This window comes from Triticum urartu, chromosome 7 (genome assembly GCF_003073215.2).
Source record: "Triticum urartu cultivar G1812 chromosome 7, Tu2.1, whole genome shotgun sequence".
Classification (NCBI taxonomy): Eukaryota; Viridiplantae; Streptophyta; class Magnoliopsida; order Poales; family Poaceae; genus Triticum; species Triticum urartu.
The window spans coordinates 653,740,322-653,764,420 of NC_053028.1; the positions used below are offsets into that span (position 1 = coordinate 653,740,322).

Sequence of the window (24,099 nt, forward strand, 5' to 3'; positions counted from 1 at the left end):
GAAAACCTTTTCTAGTACCCGTTGTCATTGAACAATTCATTTGTAAGGTTGTACCCTTGATCCCTAGAAGATACTATATCGATATACATCTTGTCCACATTTGTTTCATGCTCTTGTTGGGATGTAAGAACTTGTTGGGATTTGCTGCTGCGTCTGTCATGCAAGAAACACATGTCAAACATATTATGGTGATGCACTGTGTATTAGAATGATGGGTTGTACGTCCTGCATATTATATACAAGGAAGAAAACTTGGGTAAAATGGTACTCCCTCTGTAAATTAATATAAGAGCGTTTAGAATACTAAAATAGTGATCTAAACGCTCTTATATTAGTTTACAGAGGAAGTAAAAACTTTCAAAGTATAGAAACGTTCTTTTATTTGTTATTGTTTTCTTGAGCAACTTGCCTTAAAACAAAGTAAGGATTCCATAGGCTAACAGAGTAAAGTTCTGTCTAGTAATAATATTTTTTCAGAGTGAATAATTTTTGTTTGTTAGAGTAGCAATTAGCAGTGCTCAACATTCCCTGTAAACAATTTACAGTCTTCCACTCAAAAATTACAATTTAGAGTCTAAAACTAGTGGTGGATGCTGCTAAATGTAGGCATACGCTAGAGAAAACCACGACTCCTTATACTAATTCCATGGATATTGTCCAATCTTTGATTGGAAGTTATAGTCATATATAAGGTAACCCCGTGGCTGCGTTGAAGACATATGATCCAATTTCTCGAAGTTTATGTGTTGAGTAAAACTAATATCTCCTCAAATCCTTCTGAAATCAAAAGTAATGATGCTGAAAAGTAAACAAAAGAAATCACCATTATTGCAGGTACCTTCAATCTCCACACAAGGTAGCGATTAACTCTTTTTCGGTTCTAGAATATATACAAGCAACTACTAACTCTCTTACATGTCCACAAATATATCCAAATCCAAATCAACAAATCAGGATACTGTAGAAAATATACAATGCAGACCCCAAACGCGCGTAGGTGTTGACTATTGGCTTAAACTAACACATAAATCATCTTCCTTTGCGACTAACACTATAAAGTGGAAAAAATTTCAAATGTCACGCCAGGATAACAAGGGGTCCATGAGAACTCCCGGTGTGGAGGCTGAAAGACACGCCAGGATTACGTGGCTGAAGGTGAGAAAACTATACCTGCGCACTCCGAGCCATCCTTCACTCTTCAACATCACTGAACAGAAGGTTCTTGCTAAAGCCCTCCAGCCTGCACGCCTGGTGGCAGTTATAAGCATACGAGGAGATAGATACCAAATAATGGACCATTTAGACTAAATTACATCACACTGAAAGCAGCAAATTGCTTATAAACAAGTAAGGGGAACACAAGTTACAAAATACGTCCATGGATAACTGATGACACAACCAGAGACTAGCCTACCCGAGCTTTGGTTCATTGTTAAGACATGACATAGCTTAACTAGATAAGCATACCACATACATGGCACGCACAAACAGAAACTACACATCACTGAATTTTGGACCACTAGCAGCACCTAACTATATGCATCAGTGCTTGTGCTTTCTCCCACACTTAGACTTGACTTGAGAAGGTCAGACAACACTGCAGGGTAGCTTGCCGCCAGATACTTGTACCCCTCCGTCGCCAGCACAGCATCAAGAACCTCACGATTCCTAATGATGAACTGGACGCACTTCGCCTTGAGCTGTGGACAATTATGCTGCTCGGCTAGAGCCAGAGATGTCGCTGCCGTGTCAACACTGATGCCACCAGAGAGCTCGCTTTCACAGATCACCTTGAGCCTGTCCAGTCTGTACCTATCAGCAGCTGCAAGCAAGTGCTGAGCTAACACCATCACCTCCTTGCCCGTCTCATCGAATTCAGGCACAGTATCAGTGTAGATGAAGTGAAGTAGCGCCTTGAATACCACAGCTTGCATGTCCTTGATCTCCACATGCCCCGCACACTTCTCCTTCATGTCTCCAAAGAACTCGGCCATGAAAACAGGAGATCTTGCAGCCAGTATGTTCTTATGAGCAGTAAAAGACTTGCCAGACACAAGAAAAGTGACATCTGCCCCCGTCTTGCTCTGCAGGAGTTCAGCGAGGTGTTGGTGCAAGTTTGAGGATGGCACTGGCACTTCTTTGATCGGGTCCGTTGCCGGCACTTCCTTGAGAACGTCAATGGTGCATTGCACAGTAAAAGAATTGCCCCTAATATAGCCTGATGATGCTAGCGAACTTCTATTGATCAAGACTTTAGTGATGCATTCTTTGGGACGGCGGAACACCCCCTGCTCATTAACTTCCATGGATGGCTCAAGCTTCCCCGTCGGATCGACCAACCGGCAGCCTAGAACGACCCTCACACTGGGCCTGCGAGCTTTTCTGAGAAAGGCACGCTTCACACTGGCCCTGCGGGGTTCGCTGAGAAAGGCAAGCTCCACTAGTACAGCGGAGCTCCAATCAGGATAAACACGGATTTCCCAATCGTACCCATCGAAGCTCCATCTGGATTTGATGTGACCGTCCTTGCCCATGCTCCACGTCAAGCTGAAGCCGTCGACCTTGACCAGCTGCACTGAGCGCACAAAACTGGTGACGGTTTTGGGGGCATTGTCCATGACGAAGGCCGGACAGTGGATCTGCTCAGGTGGACAGTGGATTTGCCCAATTCAGCAAGCGACGAGCAAAAGCATTGGAACCAAGGAGGCAAAACGACGGCTCACCACGCCACTGGAGAAAACCCTAAGCGGGTGCCGACGGAGGTGGCGTCCAGGCGCCGGCGTGGTGGATCGACTGGCCTCCCGGCGTCCGATGAGGCGGATCCGGCCAGATTTGTCCCCCTCGACGAGCCGGACCTGCGCCTTCTCTCGTGCTCGTGGGGAGAGGATCCGGAGAGAGAGGAGAGAAGGTGGAGGCGGCGAGTGAGGAACAGTCTGAGGATCCGGATCCTTGAAAAAAAAAAGACATGTCCGCCCTGTTAAAATAAGGCCCTGTTTGGTTCATAAGTCTTAGGACTTTTTTTAGCCTCAACTTATAAGTTGTAAGGCCAACTTCACCGCGCGATTCCAAACGGACGTCCGGATTGACCCGAATCTGTCCCTTTAAGGCGCCGATGGGTACCCCCGTGTCCGGCTGTGTCCATTGGGTCGTGCGTGCGCCTACCGCGCGGCCGCACCCCAAATCGTGTCCGAGGTGGGCGGGATTAAAAATAATAATTAAATAACTAAAAAAGCAAATAAACGCATTTAAAAAAACATAAAACATATATATGGGTTGGCCACAAAACGCCCAGTTTCAACGGCCACTTAAAAGGCCCAGATTCATAATTAACATAATAAGAAAATAAAAAAACTCCTCCCGCGTGCTCCTGTCGGGCCCGTCGGTGCCGTGGCCGTCGCCGTCTTCACTGGCCGCCGGTGTCGTCGTCGTCGCTGACGAGGTCGACGTACTCCGGCGGCGTCCAGAGGTGGGCCGGCGGTGCGTGGTGGACGGGGGCGGGCTGGACGGCCGGAGCTGCCTACACCACCTCCTCCCGCGGCGACGCCTCACGCTCCGGAGTGGGGCACCAGTTCACGCCCAGGTCGGCGGCCATCTCCAGCACAGTGCACGACCAGCCCCACCCCTGGCCCAGGAGCTTCTCGAACGCAGGCGAGTCCTCCTCCATCGGTTCCTCCTTGGCGGCCGCCGTGACGGCCGCCAGCTGCAGCTCCGGGAAGGCGACGTCCCCGGCGGCAGAGAGGGCCATGGTCTCCTCCAGGCCGTCCCACTGCCGCTCGTCGTGCGTGTTCATGGAGTCGTCCATGACACGCTGCAGGAGACGGGCCTCCTCCTCCGCTGTCATGCGGGGAGGGGGAGGGGGCGACGGAGACGCGGAAGGCGACGGCGTGGGCGTCAGGCCACGCACCCGCGTACGCCTGCGCGGCTCTGCACGTGGCCTCCGCGGCCCCGACACGGTGCCGGCGAAGTAGGACGCGCGCCGCACGTCGTGCTCGTCCTGGAGCCATGTGTCCCAGAGCGGCGAGTCGGGGGCATACCTGCGGTCGTAGTACAGGTCGTCGGGGAGGAGGCGGTAGCGGCGGTTCATCTCATCGCGCCGTGCACGGCCGGTCGCCGGCACTGGCGGGATGGGGACCCGGTCCGTGGAGAGGTGCCACCCGTTGGGGAGGTGGGCGTCGCTCCACGGGACCGGCGTCCTCGTCCCCCAGTACCTCCGGCACACGTCCGCGCAGATGTACTGCCGGTCGCGCTCGCCGGAGGGCCTAGGGGCAATGGTGAAGGGGGCCGGCGCGGGGGCTCGACGGGAGGAGTGCGGCGGTGGCGCGGGGGCCCGACGGGAGGAGCGCGGCGGAGACGCGGGCTCCTTCTTCACGGAGCCGCGGCGGCGCCCCGAGGAGGAGCCGGCCTCGCGGTCGTGCTTGCCCTTGCCGTTCCAGAAGCCCATGGCGAGGCGGGCGGCCGGCGAGCTCGAGGAGGAGTCGGGTTAGGGTTTCTGCGCTGTCGGGGTTCGAGGAGGCCGCTGGGTGGCGTGGGGCAGTGTGGACGACGACCCGTCCACGCTTCCCACTTAAAGAAGGACGGCGACCGCTCGACGTGCGGATGACAGGTGGGGCCGCCCGCTCGTGCGCATTGATGTGGGTGGGTGGGAGGTGGGTGGCCGCCTGCCACGCGGCCCCGACGCGGACGAGCGCGCGTCCGTTTGGTGTCCGTCGCGACCCAAACCCGGCGCAAGTTTGCGCTCGAAATGGGTCGGCCCGGACATAAAACGGACAAGATGGGTTCGGGCCGTCGCGCGCTGGGCCGCCTCCTTTGTCCCTTTTACCCCAAACGGACGGGGCCGAACAGGATAGGATCGCGCGGTGGAGTTGGCCTAAGTCCCTAAAAAGTCCCTACCTGTTTGGTTCCTCAGACATATAAGTCTTTATAAGACCATATTACAACTATAAGTCCCTATAAGTCCCTCCTTGAGAGTCTTATTTCATAAGTCCCAAATGCCCACTTTAAGTCTCGATAAGTCCCTCCTGTTTGGTTTAGATGGGACTTATAGGAATTTTTTGAAGTCCCTAAATCAATAAGTCCCTGAAAACAAACACCCTCTAAGTCTTATTTTATGTGTGATGTAAAAAAAGTCTTTTTATGTGGAGATGCTCTTTTTTTAGATTGATGACCCTAGCAGCGGCCAATTAAGTTTATTCCCCCATGCCGCCGCATCAGTTCTGGGTTTTATTAGTCCAAAGTTCAGGTTCAACACCTGTTGTCGCCATCCTGAGACTTCACCTTCCCGGTTAAAGCCTTGCCCTTGATCGATGGCCAGAGATCATCGCTATATCCTTCAAAGTGATGGTCATCTCGCCAAGGGGCAAGTGGAAAGAGAGCGTCTCCAGCCTCCAACAATCTGTAAGGGCGGTAATGGCCGTGGAGTTCATTCATGATGGTGTGCCTTTGAAGTTGAGCACGGACTGGAGAAGATCCATTCTTCTGTAATATGGCTCGTATCGATGGTCATATTTGAGGGCTTTGCCAGGATTGTGACCCCTCAAACGAAGTAGTGGAGGAACCTAACACTAGTAGAAAAAGGACCTAATGTGAGACATATTAGTCCCGGTTTGATTTTGATCCGGTACTAATGGTACCATTAATGTCGGTTCGAACGGCTATGCATTAATGCCGGTTCGTGTTGAACCTTTAGTACCGGTTCGTGCCACGAACCGATACTAAAGGGGTGGTGGCAGGCTGGCGTTAGGCCGGGGCCCCACGATCACCTTTAGTACCGGTTCATGCAATGAACCGGGACTAAAGGGGTCTGACCTATAGTCCCGGTTGAACCGGCACTAAAGGGCCTTACGAACCGGTGCTATTACCCGGTTCTGCACTAGTGTAAAAAAGCAAATGAACAAGTAGTTACTTCTTTCAACTAGTAAACAATATCAAGAAATCCACAAATAATGATAATTACCTCCCCTCTTTCCACAAGCACCGCACGGTGACTCTCTTCGTAAAAATCACTAAGGCCAGGATATTTATCTGGCTCAAACATCCTACATAATACATCATAGACTAGTTAACACCAATGCTTAAAACCTTGACAACATTATAAGATACTTTCTAGATCCACTTACATTCTACACTACAAGTTCTCTCACAAGAACCATGAGTACACAATATACATTTCAATAATTATATCTAAAGTCACTAGCATAATTGAGACCGAGAAAACGTATTCCATACACGATGCAAAAAGAAATTATCTCTTACTAAAATACTACACAATACCAACTACATTAACACAACAACTATGTATTGCCTCTCAACCAAACATATCCATAAGGAATACTAATTTGGACAATATATTCTTAGGATTCCACCTAATAGAAAAAAACAATCTCTAAATGAATACTATACAATACCTACTACATATCTCAAAAATATGTATTCCTTCATTACCAAACATATCAAAACAATCTATTCAAACAAATTAGGAAAATCTAGTCTTAGGGTTCCACCTAATACAAAATATGCAACCCAATAGGAAGATTTGACCGAAAAAATGGAGGAAAGGAAGGAGAATACCGCAAGCTAGTAGGGGAGGGTCAGATCCAAAATTTTTGATGGACAAAGTTGAGGATTTGAGAAGGGGGCGATGGAGGAGAGCGGGTGCCCCCCATTCTTGGTCGCGATGGGGAAGAGGAGAAGCGGGGCTCTGGCCAAACCGCGGCCCAGCGGCCACTTATGCCCGCTAAAATGCTATGGACAACGGTGTTGCTAGAAACACACTTGTATTTGGCATTTTCGCCTGCCACATAGGCGAGCATCACCAGCAAGGCCTAAAGATGGGCCATCCCGCAACGCCAAGGTTCATGGCGTTTCTATCTCCAATGGAAACGCCTCAGTCTTTGACGTTTCTAAAAGTGTCAAAATCATGAGGTCATTTTGTGCGCACACTTTCTGACAAGGTCAGAACAGTGATTTTGGCCTCCACCGAAAATAGTGGGACCCTAAGACCTATGCACAACTATGACCAGAGACACACCTATTTCACTATAGATTGCGAAACGATTGCTCCATTACTTGATCACCGAGAGTAAGTCCAAACCATGAAAAGATGAAACATGAGAACTACTGGATCCATGGAGTTACGATGGCCACACCACGAAGGGGAGCCAGAATCCCTTTTTTATTTTCTATTGTTCTTGCATCCAATCTATTTCATTTTATATGAAACTAAAATATAGTCGAGAAACTAAAATATATAGGATTTCTCAAAATATGACACTCCCTCCATTTTTGTATACAATGTCAGTTCATCTTTTTGTGTCAAAATTTGACTTATAGTTTTGGTCAAGAAAATATGGGTTCTATGTCATAAAAAATATATTATCAAAAAGTTTTTTCAAATGTGCATCCAATGGCGTACTTTTTATGGCATATAACTCACATTTTATTGGTAAAATTAATGGTCAAAATTAGACATAAAATGTGAAGCCGTATTAATAGATGGAGGGAGTAGTTTATTCTGAGAGCACAGTAGGACCAAAAGGAGATATACGCCAGGAGTTCTCACAAAAAAAGGAAAAAAAACATCCAAGCATCAATCTTCATAACCAAATCAAACAGGTCACAACCCAACCGAGAGACAATCATAATTGTGCCTAAACATATAACATCGATAAATCTTCATAATCCTACCATACATCGGGTGTACGTCTGCTACTCTGCTCAGTCGCAAGTTCCTTTCCCCACCCAGAGGCAACTAGGGCAAAGTTCTAGTCCCCTCTAAGATTGACTGGCCAGGCCGTGGATAATTCTCCCCTCTGCCTGCCGCTCCGGTAGTTGGTGGCGTGAAGGAAATTCCGGTGCCTTGGGTCTGGCTAATACTCTAGGTTAGGCTTCTTAGTCCTTATTCACTAGTAGAAAACAGGGCTTTGGTCCAGGCCGGGTCAGCCCATTAGTCCCGGTTCAGTCTAGAACCGGGACCAATGTGGGCATTGGTCCCGGTTCGTGAGCCCAGGGGGCCGGCCGGGCCACGTGGGCCATTGGTCCCGGTTCGTCTGGACCTTTTGGTCCCGGTTGGTGGGACGAACCGGGACCAATGGGCCTCGCTCCTGGCCCACCACCATTGGTCCCGGTTGGTGACTTGAACCGGGACCAAAGGCTCCCCTTTAGTCCCGGTTCATGCCACCAACCGGGACCAATGAGGTGCCTATATATACCCCCTCGCGCAAGAGCAGAGCACAGTGCTCTGTTTTTTCTGGCCGAGGGGGAGAGGGCTTTGTGGTGCTCTAGCTCACCTCCTATGCACATGAGGTGTTCGATGGAATGCCCGAGCCACACTACTTAAGCTTTCTCCTCTCGAAGCTCGACCTCCAAGCTCCATTTTCCTCGAGATTTGTCTAGATTTAGCGGTCCGTCATGCCCCGTCCCCGTCTTCACCGCCGTCGATCACCCGCGCCGATCTCATCACCGACACCACCGTGGTGAGCCTCTTGTTCTTATCTTCTTTCTGAAAGGAAAAATATTCTTACTTGTATGTTTAGATAGATACTTGTATCATTTTCTTACATTTATTATTGCATCTTATATAGTGCGATGGTTTTGGTATCCGCCCCCGTCGGCCCTCGTCCTGTCTATGATTCGGATGTGGTATGTATATTATCTTTATAACTATTGGTTCATTTATTGTTTATGAAAATTATGCCGACCAACGTGACATAGATTTTATTTATCTAGGATGTATGTGAATCGGAAATGCCAACCGACCCTATTGTCGAGAGGTTAAATTTAGTTGAAAAAGAAAACAATTTGTTGAAGGAAAAAATAAAAAAAATTGAGGAGGAGAAGATGATATTGGAGTTGCATGTTGCGGATGTCGTCGATGATCACAAGATCAAGATGGATGCAATGCGCTTGAAGACTAGAAAGATTAGAAAATATGCCATTCATACCGAGGCTTGGTATCATTATGCCGTTGGATCAATTGTTACCTTGGTTGCGATTATGAACGCATTTGTTTTCGCATTGAAATGTTTTACATAGTTTCAATGTATGGTTTAATTAATTAGATGCTCTGGAGATCTATATGTTGTTAGATGAGAACTATGTATGCACTTTGGTTTTAATGTGATGATGAACTTCTATTAATTTGGACACTTAATTATATATAATGCACGCAGATGAACCGGCAATGGATGTACGGTGACAGACACACCCGCGAGTACATTAAGGGCGTGCATGAGTTTCTCGATGCGGCTGAGGCAAACAAGCAGAATGGTTTTATGTGTTGTCCATGCACTGAATGTGGGAATACGAGGTCTTACTCTAACCGGAAAATCCTTCACTCCCACCTGCTTTACAAGGGTTTCATGCCACACTATAATGTTTGGACGAGGCACAGAGAAATAGGGGTTATGATGGAAGACGACGAAGAAGAAGAGTACGATGACAACTATGTGCCCCCTGAATACGGTGATGCTGCAACGAGGGGAGCTGGTGAAAATCAAGAGGAACCAGATGATGTGCCCAATGATGCTGCCACGGGTGAAGCTGCTGAAGATCAAGAGGAACCAGACGATGTGCCCGATGATGATGATCTCTGCCGGGTCATTGTCGATGCAAGGACGCAATGCATTAGTCAAAAGGAGAAGCTGAAGTTCGATCACATGTTAGAGGATCACAAAATAGGGTTATACCCCAATTGCGAAGATGGCAACACAAAGCTCGGTACCGTACTGGAATTGCTGCAGTGGAAGGCAGAGAATGCTGTGGCTGACAAAGGATTTGAGAAGCTACCGAAAATATTGAAGAAGAAGCTTCCAAAGGATAACGAATTGCCCGACAGTACATACGCAGCAAAGAAGGACGTATGCCCTCTAAGATTGGAGGTGGAGAAGATACATGGATGCCCTAATGACTGCATCCTCTACCGCGGTGCATACAAGGATCTGAACGCATGCCCGGTATGCGGTGCATTGCGGTATAAGATCAGACGAGATGACCCTGATGATGTTGACGGCGAGCCCCCCAGGAAGAGGGTTCCTGCGAAGGTGATGTGGTATGCTCCTATAATACCGCGGTTGAAACGTCTGTTCAAAAACGAAGAGCATGCCAAGTTGATGCGATGGCACAGTGAGAACCGAAAAAAAGATGGGAAGTTGAGAGCACCCGCTGACGGGTCACAGTGGAGAAAAATCGAGAGAAAGTACTGGGATGAGTTTGCAAAGGACCCAAGGAATGTATGGTTTGCTTTAAGCGCGGATGGCATTAATCCTTTCGGGGAGCAGAGCAACAATCACAACACCTGGCCCGTGACTCTATGTATGTATAACCTTCCTCCTTGGATGTGCATGAAGCAGAAGTTCATTATGATGTCAGTTCTCATCCAAGGCCCTAAGCAACCAGGCAACGACATTGATGTGTACCTAAGGCCATTAGTTGAAGAACTTTTACAGCTTTGGAATGGAAACGGTGTACGTACGTGGGATGAGCACAGACAGGAGGAATTTAACCTTAAGGCGTTGCTGTTCGTGACCATCAACGATTGGCCCGCTCTCAGTAACCTTTCAGGACAGACTAATATATCCATCTGTCATGTTTGAATAATAATTGCCATGTTGTAAATATTTGTAAAAACTATGGACACCGCCCTAGACGAAGCAAAAGAAGCGTTGTTGAGGGACATAATCGCAGAAGGAAGTGATGCCATCTCGTTGTTTCTCAACGAAACCGATGGTCTGGAAGGAGAGGGTGAACAAGCTGGCTATGGTGACCTAATGCCGGTGCAAGAAGAAGAACATGAGGACGGCTCCGGTGACCCAATGCCGGTGCAAGAAGGAGACCGTGATGACGGCTCCGGTGACCGAACCGAGTCCGGCCAGGTATATATATTAGTTAAGCCTATGCTGATTAGCTGATTGATGCATTCATTGTTTTGGTATGTACACATATTAATTAAGTCTTTGTTCTTTTTTCTAGCCCTCCGGATCGAGCACAACTTCGGTAAAGAGACGAGGCCCGAAGAAAAAGTTGAGCTCGGATGAAAAGTTTGAGATCATAGCAATCGCGCCCGACGGCCAACCTATTGAACCCCTCAGGACAAAGAGCGCATTTGTTGCTCAGTGCGGGGTTCTGGTTAGGGACAAGATCCCGATAAGCATCCAGCAATGGTTTAAGCCGGCTACAGAAGACCCTGAGATGTCTTATGTCAATGATATGCAGAAAAATGATCTTTGGACTGAGTTGAAGTCAAATTTCACCCTACCACCAGAGGATAATCCAGAGAACCCAGTTAAAGAGAAATTAATCAAGTCTTTTGCTCTGAAGAGGATGGCAGAACTATTCAGGAGGTGGAAGAAAAAGCTGAATAAGTTTGTCGAAAATAATGAGACACCAGAATTCAAGGGCAGATATGAGAAGATCAGAGATCACTGGCCCGCATTTGTGGCCCACAAGACATCGGAAAAGAGTAAGAAGATGTCGGCGACAAACAAGCAAAATGCTGCGAAGAAGAAGCTTCACCATCGCACGGGGTCAGGTGGCTACCTCGTAGCCCGGCCTAAGTGGTCCAAGACTGAGAATGATCTGGTTCATAAAGGGATCGAACCAGAGACAATTAACTGGCCAGACCGTTGCCGGACTTGGTTCTTCGGGGCTGGCGGAACCTTGGACCCTGTAACAGGGAAGTGCATTTGGACGAACGATCAAATGGACATACCAGTCAGTAAGCTTAAGCAGTATATCGAAGCAGCGCAGGAAGGGACGTTCTTTCCAGACAGAGAGGACGACGAGCTCACAATGGCCTTCGGGAATCCTGAGCACCCTGGACGGACACGAGGCACGCCAGGCTCCATTCCGTGGAAGGTTGGGTTTCCGGACGCAGGCGGTTACAAATCCCATGAGAGGAGGAAAAAAGTGCAGCAGACCCAAATGCAGGCGCTGCAAGCAAGGGTAGACGCGATAGAGGAACGAGAAGCAAATCGCAGCAAACGTACTGCCGAAGCCTCCCCCGAAGCTACCCCGCCATCTCAGCGCAGAAGCAGCGTGGCTTCCACCGAGTTGCTTCAGCCGGAGCATGCCTTGACGGCTCCTGCCAGCTATCCCGTGGATGCTATCACGGAGTCTCAAAATTGCCACCTTATGACGCAATGAATGAATTTGAAGGTCAAGGCGGCTGTTGGCTCTGTTTATCCTACTGAACCCGGCGCAACTTTTCACTGCCGGCCGATTCCAGAAGGATATGCTAGGGTGATGGTGGATGAAATAACGGAGGGATTTGATGACCTCCAGCTTGACCACCCTACCGGTGAAGGGGAGACTCGGCTGGGGTCTGCTCTGAAGACTCCATGCCTATGGCGGAAGGAGCTCATCAACCTTCCGAACTGGACGCCTCCGCCTCCTCCTCCTCCTCCTCCTCCTCCTCCTCCTCCTCCTCTGGCGAGTCAGGGCACTCCGCCTCCTCCACCACCTCCTCCTCTGGCGAGTGACGTTCAGGGCCCTCGGCCGGCTCCTTCTCCGGCGCGTGGCGGCACTCCGCCTCCTTCTCCGCCTGCGCCGACGCGCCCGAGCAGCCAACCTCCTCCTTCTCCGCCTCGTCAGCAAGGGTGGAAGAGACCTGCCGCCGCTCCAGCTGCTCCGGCGCGTCGTAGTCCTTCTCCTCCGCCTCGTAAGCAAGTAAAGAAGACAACCGCTCCGTCTGCTCGGTCGGCGTCTAGCAGTACAACCAGAGGCGGGAGGACATACAGATTCGGTCCTTCTCTGAAGACTCCAGAGAAGTTACCATACGAGAGGACCCCGGAGGAGAACGCGAAGATCGCGCGAACCGAAGTGGATGACTGGTTTCAAGGGTTGAAAGCAAAGAGAAATCCACCTCCGGAGGAGAAGGTAGATCCGGTGAAAGTGAAGCGCACTCTGGCTGCCCTGGCAAAACCACCCAAGTCTCTGCCGAAAGGCAACTATGAGCGCATTATTGCAAAGACATGGGCCGAAGCGGAGCGGTCGGGAAGTACAGTCAGTGATCAAAGGCTGAAAAAACAACGATCAGCTAGGGAACAAATTGCCCAGCTCGGCGAACAAGCGAAGCAATCGTGCCCCCCCCCCTCAAGGTGCCTAGCGACATCGTCGATCCGAGGATGGTGCCTGGTTATGGCAATGTTGACGATTACCTGCCCGACGATGTATATTATGATACCATGGAGGTGCAGATACACAGATACGAGTACGGGAAGCCTCTCGTCAAAGATGAAAAATCTTTAACAACGATGATGCGAAGATTACATGATTGGTACTTGAAAATCTGCAGAGAGTCTGGGGGAAGGAGTACTTTGTATGCGAGAGTTAAACCGGAGCATGACCTCGTTGGAATTGAACTGTTGCCTATTCCATTTGAGAAGTTCTATCAGTTTTTCAATCAATTGGCCCTCGATAAAACAACGATCACCTGCTACTGTCTGTAAGTACTACTACTTCTGTCATTAAGTCTCTCTATATAGCTCATCTCTTTCATTGCATGTATTTATAATTATCCTCACTATATTATGCAGAATGAAGATCACCGAATTGAAGAAAAGACAAATCGGTGATATTGGGTTCGTTAACACATATCTCATAGATGCAACTGAGGTTGAACATCGTCCCGGAGATACCGAGGCCAACTTGCTACGATCATTCAAAAAAAATGAAAACAAAGATATAATACTCTTTCCTTACAACTTCAAGTGAGTGTTACTGTCTTGTGCATATTCGGTTTCCCTTATATATTAGTCCAGGTTATAGTAATGTAATTGATGAGTTATGCATGCGTGTGCAGTTTCCACTATATTCTCCTAGAGATTAGGCTTGAGCAGGGAGTAGTAACCGTCTTGGACTCTAAACGAAAAGATCCCCAGGAGTATGCAGACATGACTGAAATCCTCAAGAAGTAAGTTAAATCGATCATTATGCACCATATCAGCAACTTTGTTCATTTCCTGATATCAAGTAATTGTTTTCTTTGTTCGGCAGGGTTTGGAGAAAATTCACCAGAAAAGTTCCGGGACTGCCGAAGGAGCTGGAATTTAGACACCCGAAAGTAAGTACTATGGTACCATGTTCCGCGCATCTCCTAGTGATTCAAGCGCTAGTTTCATCAATACCATTTAGCATTCTTGCTTATCAATTTGATTGACCTCTATTTCTTGTAAAGTGGTTGTGGCAGGAATAAGGGAATGATTTCTGTGGATACTACGTCTGCGAGTCCATCCGCCACACGACCTGTGAGCGGGGCGGGTACTCTGACGAACAATATGAAGTACGTAAATAACAACATTCACAATTTTATTTTATTACCATCATTTGTATTGAGTTTCATTCATTCATATATATATGTATTGACCCCCTTCTTCAAATTAGATGTTTCGGAAGCGGGATGAACTCCTAGCACCAGCTCGCATGCGAGCAATTCAAGAGGAATTGGCGGCATTCTTTCTTGACCAAGTGATCGCTGAAGACGGAGAATACTATGTGGACCATGAGTCCGTATGATTATATTTGTAAGAGATAATTATTGTATATATGTAGCCGGTAGTGTCGGATAGATATACGAGAACTTGTTGTTCGACCAATCTCTCGGAGAAGGAGATGTGGTCGATATCACTTCTCTCTGTATGCATATATGTTCATGACGATCTTCTGTTTCCTTCGTTTGCTTACTAGCTAACTAGCGTGTCTAGTCCTCTCTATACGTATGTATAATACGTAGCGTCGACCAAGCACGGACGTAAGAGAGGACACTTCTCTCTATTAATTATAGCTAGCTAACACAATATATGAAACACCTAAATTAACCCCCCAAAATCCACAACCCCCCCTTTCAAAAAAAACAAAAACCCCAGCCACAGAAATGCTGACGCATGGATGCCTATTGGTCCCGGTTGGTGCCACCAACCGGGACCAAAGGGTCCCCTGACTGGGCTCTGCGCACTGCCCACGTGGAGGCCCATCAGTCCTGGTTCTGGATTGAACCGGGACTAAAGGGTCGGGGCATTAGTACCGACACTTTAGTCCCGGTTCAGGAACCGGGACTAAAGGCTCTTACAAACCGGGACTATAGGCCCTTTTTCTACCAGTGATTCCCCGCAAAAAAAAGGTTTCTTAGTCCTTATAAGGGTGGCGCTCAGACAGGCAGTGCCGCTTCATCTTTGAGTTGGTCTTTCGGGCTTCGATCCTCCTTAATTCGATCGTCGGGACAGAGTTGATGGTGCTCTGATGTAGATTCCTGCCATCTCCTTTGGACGGTGAGATTAGAGTCTCGCGGCATGCGTGCATGACGGGCAAGATCTGGTGTCAGGTGCTTAAAAACGGTTTAAGGGTTCAACTGGGACAGCCATGACTCGAGGGTGCTAGTCCTTTGGGGCATGTCCGCGAAGACTTCTTGACTGTCATCGACAAGTTCAGGCCAGCTCCCGATATGGGAACAGCGACAACGGTGCGTTGGTGACTCGTTCTGGTGGCATGTAGTGATTGTTCGGTGGTCTAGAGACCTTGATGTAATTTTTATTATATTTGTGGTGCTTTGTATTTCCGGCGAACTTTTATAATAGATTCGGGTATTTCGTAAACAAACAAAATCTTCATAATTCAACCTGAACATGCTAAATTCTTTAATTCGTCATCATTGGACTTAAGTAGATATATTACAATTGATATATTTCACAAGTGTGACTAAATGTATCAAACATCACACGGAACCTACAGGCTAGCTCGGAATCTACATTTTAAACTTGCATATTCATCAAACATCACACGAAACCTACAGGCTAGCTCGCAATCTGAACACTAGTTCTCCATACGATTATATTACCATGCCTAAACTATACATATGGTGGCAACTATGTGGCTTCTAGAAATTACATAATAATCATCCACTCACACATTTAAAGTAACAAAGAAATGCCAGGTGATTTTTAATTTAGCACAATATGTGTAGCGTCAGTAGAACTATATATATTACTTTCGTCTGCATAATAAGAACATCTATTAGACCATTCATTTACATATCCATTGTTTTTAACATACCCAAGACAATACCCGCACAGATTAATTGCTTATATAATTTGCTACTCCCTCCTATCTATGTTACACATAATGTGAAAATCCTTAAGACTATATGTTAATTTATCTTTCACCTTTTCTTTTGAACCATTAAGTTATCTTTCACTTTGAACATACTGAAGACAATGTCTTCACATTTGCGAGGGCCACTAGGCTAGTTTGGCATGGTAACATCTTTTTTAGAAGTTAGTGAACTACATTGTGCCAATTATTTGTTAACGTTTCTAGATAGTTATTTCTAAAAATCTCTAGTGTCTGAATCTTCTGTTTGTTACAGGAGAAACAACATGCCTCGTGCAATTGTTCTATATGTGTTAATTTTTGATTATATGTTTTGTTATCTGTCCAGGACGTTGCTGCCAGTATAATATTCTTCTCACAACAAGGCCCAAGAGTTGTCTGCATCATTTCAGCAACAGGAGCTGTCTCCACGGCAAACGCTTCATCAGGATTCAATCTCTGGTGCAGTTGAGGCATGAGGTATCTTTGCTGTAGGCCTTTTGATGGTTAGTGCCACTATACCCAAAGCTCACTAGGACATGCATGCTTTTGTTCTTCTCCTGCTTTTCAGTGAAAATTGTAAAACATTCTGGCCCATGTTTAGTGTGACGACTGGCGAGGTCTGTCAGTTCATTGAAATCGTTTGCTGCTGGTCGTTTTACTGACCTATCGTTTGCAGCAGAAAATTCTGACTAACCCATTGTTATTGTAGAGAAATAGAGTTGCATGTTGTCTAAATCATGAATGTGCCGAACTTTGCTCCAAATTAGTTTCGATGCAGAGAGCCTTTTCTAGTACCCTTCATCCCTAGAAGAAACTGCATATCTTGTCCACATTTGTTCCATGATCTTCTTGGGTTGTACCAGGTGGAATGCAAGAACTTGTTGGGATTTGCTGCTGCATCTGTCCTGTAAGAAACACATGCCAAACATACTAGGATGATGTACTGTGTATTAGAATGATGGGTCCTGCCATTTAGATACAAGAAATAAAACTTGGCTAAAATGATAAAAAAAAAGTATAGAAATTCCACAACCTCCTTTAAGTTTTTTTATTTGTTATTTTTTTCTTGAGCAACTTGCCAAAAACAAAGTAAGGATTCCATAGGCAAACAGAGCAAAGTTCTGTCTAGTAATGATAGTTTTTCAGAGTGATTTTTTTTTGTTTGTTTGTTAGCAATTAGCAGTGCTCAATATTCCCTCTAAACAATTCACAGTCTTCTACACAAAAATTAAAATTGAGAGTCTAAAAGTAGTGGTGGATGCTGCTAAAGGTAGGCATACACTAGAGATAATCACGTCTCCTTATACTAATTCCATGGATATCGTCCAATCTTAGATTGAAAGTCATAGTCATATGTAAGGTAACCCCATTGCTGTTTTGAAGACATATGATCCAGTTTCTCAAAGTTTATGTGTTAAGTAAAACTGATATCTCTTTAAATCCTTCTGAAATTAAAAGTAAAAATGCTCAAAAGTTATATCCAAATCACCCTGGTTCTAGAATACAAGCAACTGCTAACTCTCAAATCAACAAATCAGGATGCTGTACAAAATATGCAATGCAATGCAGACCCCAACCACGCTCAGGTGTTGGCTCTTGGGTTAGACTAACATAAAAACCATGTTCCTTTGCGACTAGCTAACACTATCAAGTGGAATTTTTTCCAAATGCTATTCCCAAATTTGATAACAAGGAGTTCAAAAGAACTCCCGGTATGGAGGCTGAAAGACACACCAGGATTCTGTGGCTGAAGGTGAGAAAACTATACCTGCATAATCTGAGTTATCCTTGACTCTTTAACATCACTGAACAGAAGGTTCTTACCAAAGCCCTCTAGCTTGCACACCTGGCGGCAGTGATAAGCATACAAGGAGATAGCTAGATACCAAATCATGGACCGTTTAGACTAAATTACATCTCATTGAAAGCAGCAAATTGCTCATAAACAAGTCAGGGGAACACAAGTTACTAATAAAATACGTTCATGGACTCGATGGTGGCCCTTTCTTCTATGACTGATGCCTCACTTGATAAATCACCAAATGGTCAATTGGTCAGGGAGATCAAGAACTACATGCTGCAGAGGGAGTTTAAACCAGTGAAGATCATGAGATCACAGAACATGGTCTCACATTGTCTTGCTAATTATGCTCGAACGGCTCGTAGCACCGCTTGTTGGTTGCAACAGCCACCCCCCTTCATTCATAATCTTATATTAGCGGACTGTAAGCCTGTTACTTTGGAATAAACTTCTTTTAAACCCGCAAAAAAAAAAACTGGCACAACCACAGACAAACTTACAAGAGCTTTGGTTCATTGTTAAGACATGACATGGCTTAACTAGATAAGCATACTGCATACATGACAAGCACAAACAGAGACTACACATCATTGAATTTTGAACCTCTAGTGGCTCCTAACTATGCATCACTGCTTTCCCCCACACGCAGACTTAACTTGAGAAGGTCAGCCAGCACCAAAGGGCAGGTTGCCGCCAGGTACTTGTACCCCTCCGACGCCAACACAGCGTCAAGAACTTCACGATTTCTAATGATGAACTGGACGCACTTCGCCTTGAGCTGTGGACAGTTGTGCTGCTCGGCTAGAGCCAGAGATGTCGCTGCTGTGTCAACATTGATGCCACCAGAGAGCTTGCCTTCGCAAATCAGCTTGAGCCTATCCAGTCCGTATCTATCAGCAGCTGCAAGCAAGTGCTGAGCTAACACTGTCACCTCCTCGCCCTTCTCGGTGAATTCAGCCACAGTATCAGTGTAGATGAAGTGAAGCAGCGCCTTGAATACTGCAGCCTGCATGTCCTTGATCTCCACGCGGGCCGCACACTTCTCCTTCATGTCTCCAAAGAACTCGGCCATGAAGACGGGGTACCTTGCCGCGAGGATGAGCTTGTGTGCAGCAAAAGACTTGCCAGACACGAGAAATGTGGCATCGGCTCCCGTATTGCTCTGCAGGAGCTCAGCGAGGTGCCGGTGCAGGTCTGGCGATGGCACTGGCGCTTCTTCGACAGGGTATGTCGCAGAATCAGGCAGCTCCTTGAGGACGTTAACAATGCATTGCAGAGTGAAAGAATCACCCCTTAGATAACCTGACGTTTCTAGCTCACTTCTTCCCATGATCGATAATATAGAGAAGAACTCTTTGGGATGGCTGAACACCCCCTGATTACTACGTTCGTTGGATGGCTCAAGGTTCCCTGTCGGATCGACCAGCCGGCAGCTAAGAGCGACCCTCACACTGCCCCTGCGGGCTTTTCTGAGAAAGGCACGCTTCACACTGGCCCTGCGGGGTTTGCTGAGAAAGGCAAGATCCACTCTTACAGAGTAGCTCCAGCAATTAGGATAGACCCGGATTTCCCAATCGTACCCATCGAAACTCCATCTGTATTTGATGCAATCGTTGTCGCCCATGGTCCGGGTCAAGCTGAAGCCGTCGACCTTGACCAGCTGCACTGACCGCACAACATTGGTAATGGTTTTGGGGGCATTATCCATGGCGAAGGCCGGACAGCGGATCGGCGGGGAAGTTAGTTTCTTTTCTGCGTCAGATCGAACGTTCCTGCCTGGGGATGGGCGCGTATAAGCTCGATTCAGCAAGCGACGAGCAAATGATGAGAACCAAGGAGGCAAAACGACGGCTCACCACGACACTGGAGCAGAAACCCTAAGCGAGTGCCGGCGGAGGTGACGAAGGTTGGTGTTCAGGCGTCCGATGAGGCGGATCCGGCCGGATTTGGGGGCCGCCGACGAGCCGGACCTGCCTTCTCTCTTCTCTCGCGGGGAGGGGATCCGGAGCGAGAGGAGAAAGTGGTGGCGGCGAGTGAGGAAGTGAGGTATGAGGATCCCGACTGGACTGACTGGTTGGTATTGACGGTGGAAGACCTTGAAGAAAAAAATGTCTGCATTTTAAAAATAAAGTCCTTTTTATTGGGACATGCTCTTTTTATCAAAGGTTGACTGACCCACGTCGCCACCAAGTTTCTCCACATGCTCTTTTTATCAAAGGTTGACTGACCCATGCCGCCACCAAGTTTCTCCCCGCCGCATCGGCCCCCTTGCTCTTCCCCGTCCGGGATTCGTCAACGGCAGGAGAAGTGGAGACCCATCTATACATTCTATTTTTCTTCTTTTTATTAGGTTTTGTTTACACTGACGAGGCAGTAGCGGCGATGGTGTATTGAAATAAGGTTTCTTCGGTCTCTTCTTACCTTGACGACGGCGAAGGGCCTGTGAGAGTTTGTGTCTTCGAATCTTTTGACTCTCTTAATATCTTGGCCACTAGGGTGTCCTTCAAGGAGAGCAAAATTGGATGGCCATCGGTGCAACGATTTCGATATCTTCTTCTGTGTCGTTCTACTGCATAGTCCAATTTCTTAAATCATCTGGACTGAGGGTGATGGATTGCAAGCATGTCTGCCATATGGTAAGCTCCAACCGATGCTTCTTTAACGACTTCTAAATCTTGTCCCAGTGGGTGAGTAGTTATTGTGGTCTTTAAAATCTTTTTTAGGGATAATATGGCAGCTTTATTTAAAACACAAAGCTCGGAATGTCATCTGAGATTACATCCAGAATGAAATCGGGGGGTCCCCAAACCAAACTTTACATAGTTCACCACCAACACCTACTTTAGCTAATTTATGTGCGGCAATATTAGCAGACCGCCTCACCAAAGAAACCTTGAATTCAGCAAATGATTGAAGCATCACCTTGATCTCTTGCACCCAAGGACCGGCAGCACCTAGGCTCTTCAGAGGCTGGTTCAACATGTGAACTACATTATGGTTGTCAAGCTCTACATGTATCCTCTCAGCATTGATCTCGCGAGCCACTTCTAGAGCCCTCCTGCACGCAAGTATCTCAACCGCTTCCGGGTCGGCGATGTTCGGGAAATGATGGCACGTACCCACCCTGAAAGCTCCATTATGATCTCTTAAGACTGCTCCCCCACCTCCTTTATATCCATTCCGCGAGACAGCCCCATCCGAGTTGATCTTGATCCAGTCCTCATCTGGCGGCTGCCATTTTTTAGTCTCTTTTTGCGCCGGCGACCTGGGCAGATCTGCACGAACAAGCCGCCGTTCCTGCATGTACGCTACTACATAATTGATAATTTCATGTGGCGCAGCAATTCGCTTACCATCTCTCGCCTCATTACGTGCCAGCCAAAGCCCATATATAGCTTGTATCATTGCCTCTCTCTCGTCGCCATTCGCACCAGCGAACCAGACCAGTAGCCAGCCAGCTAGGGAACTCTGGGAGTCGAACTGACAAGGTGGGATCACAACCGAAACTCCCTTCCCTGAGTGAAGAAGCTGCCAGAATTGCACTGAATGTTGACATGCCCAAAAACGATGGTAAATTGTTTCCTCTCTGCCACATGCAACACAAAAAACACCTGGCTTAATCCGACGACGATGAAGCTCGGCTCCTATAGCCAACCCTTTCTTGATTAATCAGCACATGTGAATTTTAGCTTTTGCAGGCGCCTGTGTATCCCATAACGCCATGAATCCTCGGTGGTTCTTGACAGAGCTCGAGGCTTCCGGCTGTCCGGTCCTCGCTCTTGACATATACATCCTCAAATGATAGGCCAACTTAATAGTGAAGCATCCATTTTTAGTGAAGTTCCACGCGAGATAATCATCCATGCCTGGTCCTCCCATAGCAATTTGCTTGATATCTTGGATGTCGCTAGCACAGTGAACATGGCCACAAGCCTATCTAAAGCCCAGTTTCTCCCGTCCGGAGTGAGAAGATCGGATACCCTGGTTATGCCCGGCATGTATGCTTGTCCCAGTGGTTTCAAGCTGCCACACCGCGGTATCCAGTTTGAATGATGTATCTGCACTTGTGTGCCATCACCAATACGCCACACCAACTCCTTCCTAAGTAGGTCACGTCCATGCAATATGCAACGAAAGGTATATGAGGTCGTGGATGGGCAGGTTGCTGTCATGATCGTGTCCTCCTTAAAACACCGAGCTTTAAGCACCCTTGCGCACAGAGAAGAAGGATCTTAAAGGATCCTCCAAGCTTACTTCGCTAGCAGTGCTTGATTGAATGCTTCCGGGTCTCTAAAACCAAGAGCACCATCACGCTTAGCAGCACACATTTTTTGCCAGGAGATCTACTTTCCTTTCACCATCTGTTGCGACCCACCTAGGTTTCCATTGAGCCAATACAATTTAATTTCCGACAAACGGCGTACAATCAAAAGACTAGCATGTTTTACAAAATATAATTTTATTTTATATTAGTATGTATCCACTGAATATTACTTTTCTCAATAGATATCATATATAAGATACCTTTTGATGCCTCCTTAAAACCTGCCCACCTGTTGCCTGACCTTGAGCTCGTCGCGTCTGCCTATCACATGTGATTGACCCAAAGGTCACCGAGCGGCGTCATGCTCACCTTCCCTGAGCTGGCAGCCATGGTAGCCTACTTCAAGCTTGTTGCCATACCTAATTGCGTCGAGCTCATGGTCGTGTTGAGGAGAGAAAACGAAAAAAATACCCACTAACAACACCCCCCCCCCCCTACATGTCAATATATCTACTGGGAATCTGAGTTGATTGTACTGGAGATCCGATGCACCTTCCCAACAATCCAAAAGGTTCGTTGAAGTAGCCCTATTAATTAACACCCTCTTCGGGATGGATTATCCGGGATCTGATCAAGAGGCTCTTTTTTTAACAACAAAAGGTGCTCGAAGCGCCAAATTCATTTCAGCTCAGAAACAATGTACAACATGAATTACAAACTCCTGAACCTGAAAATTTGAGAGAAGAGATACCACAGGACAGGAACTATGTCTATGAGTTGAAGCGAAGCAACAAACTTGAGGTTCAGCCCCAGAATGAAGAACCTGATGAGCTACATTGTGTGCCATGCCATTAATTTTCCTAGAAATGTGAAACACTCGAGGTTGCAAACTGTTAGCATGCTTGAAGAAATTAGCCAAAGGCTTCCTGATGCTCCAAGGGGTGGTAGATTCCACAATCTTGCCTGTAGCAGCCACCAAAGATAAAGAAAGGCAATCCATGAGAAAGGTTGGCTGAAGAATATTGAGCTTACTAGCCACTTGAGCTGGAAAAGAAAGAGCTAGAGCTTCTGCATGTAGAGGAGAAGTAGTGGGAAGAGCTGATGCTTGAATTTGCACGTTGATTTCAAAACGATCTTGAGGCAAAGGAAGATAGACCCCTACTCCAGTAGTAACTGCTCCCTGTAACAGACCAAGAACTTTTGAACTTCTGAAAGCGGCATCAAAAAATATTTTGGGCCCTGTAATGAGCAAATCCGACTTAAGAGTTCGACCATGCGTAGGAAGATGATCAGGAGGAGATCGAACTTGTGGCATCACCTGCATATTAGAGAAATGAGGCAAGTCATTATAAGAATCAGAGGACAAGGTCATAGTAGCAATGTGCACATGATGAGGAAGTGCCTTTTTCCTGTCAAAAAGAAAATCATTTCTAGACTTCCAAAGACACCACAATAAATTAAGAATGTTAGAGATAGAACCATTAGGATGTCCCATTTGAAGCAAGGCAATGAGGATAGAATGCATGGAAGTATGACCTTGGATTAAAACATCAGACCTAATAAACCAAGGATAGTCAAACCAAGCCACACGAGCAAAGGGACAAAGAAAATAAATAAATGGGATTCATCCTCCTGATGGCCACACCTACAACAGTTTTTAGATATATGAAAACAGAATCGACTAGCTCGCAAACCTGTAGCCCTTCTAAGAAGCCTCCACAAAAAAGTTTGCACCCTAGGCAAAACCTATTTTTGTTTCCAAACCATCTTGAGAAGATTCTTCAATTCCAAAGAAAGTACAGAAGGAGCATTCCTGGGAACTGCATGAATGTCCTGCAAACAAAGCTTATAAGCAGATTTAGAAGAACAAATGCCATTTGGAGTGAGATCACAACAAAGCAAATCTGGACCATCATCATTGATAATATCTAGGTTGCCGGGAAAGTAAATGAAC

General features: G+C 46.9%; 2 protein-coding genes across 2 annotated transcripts; both read right to left on the reverse strand.

Annotated features, from left to right (window-relative positions):
* Window positions 1-1,390: 1,390 nt before the first annotated feature.
* LOC125523108 (BTB/POZ and MATH domain-containing protein 1-like) lies at window positions 1,391-2,924 on the reverse strand. The gene is made up of 2 exons (XM_048688159.1): window positions 2,724-2,924; window positions 1,391-2,639 (listed from the first exon to the last, which is right to left on the reverse strand). Exon 2 carries the CDS (start codon window positions 2,616-2,618, stop codon window positions 1,530-1,532), a length of 1,089 nt encoding a protein of 362 aa, XP_048544116.1. The 5' UTR covers window positions 2,619-2,639; window positions 2,724-2,924; the 3' UTR covers window positions 1,391-1,529.
* A 15,576-nt stretch (window positions 2,925-18,500) lies between these two features.
* On the reverse strand, window positions 18,501-19,599 carry LOC125519306 (BTB/POZ and MATH domain-containing protein 1-like). Its single transcript, XM_048684157.1, has one exon. It carries the CDS (start codon window positions 19,587-19,589, stop codon window positions 18,501-18,503), a length of 1,089 nt encoding a protein of 362 aa, XP_048540114.1. The 5' UTR covers window positions 19,590-19,599.
* Window positions 19,600-24,099: the final 4,500 nt, after the last annotated feature.

What these genes read in the sequence shown, in the direction of transcription:
- LOC125519306 (XM_048684157.1), bottom strand. Translation starts at nt 19,589, where the DNA reads ATGGATAATGCCCCCAAAACCATTACCAATGTTGTGCGGTCAGTGCAG.
- LOC125523108 (XM_048688159.1), bottom strand. Translation starts at nt 2,618, where the DNA reads ATGGACAATGCCCCCAAAACCGTCACCAGTTTTGTGCGCTCAGTGCAG.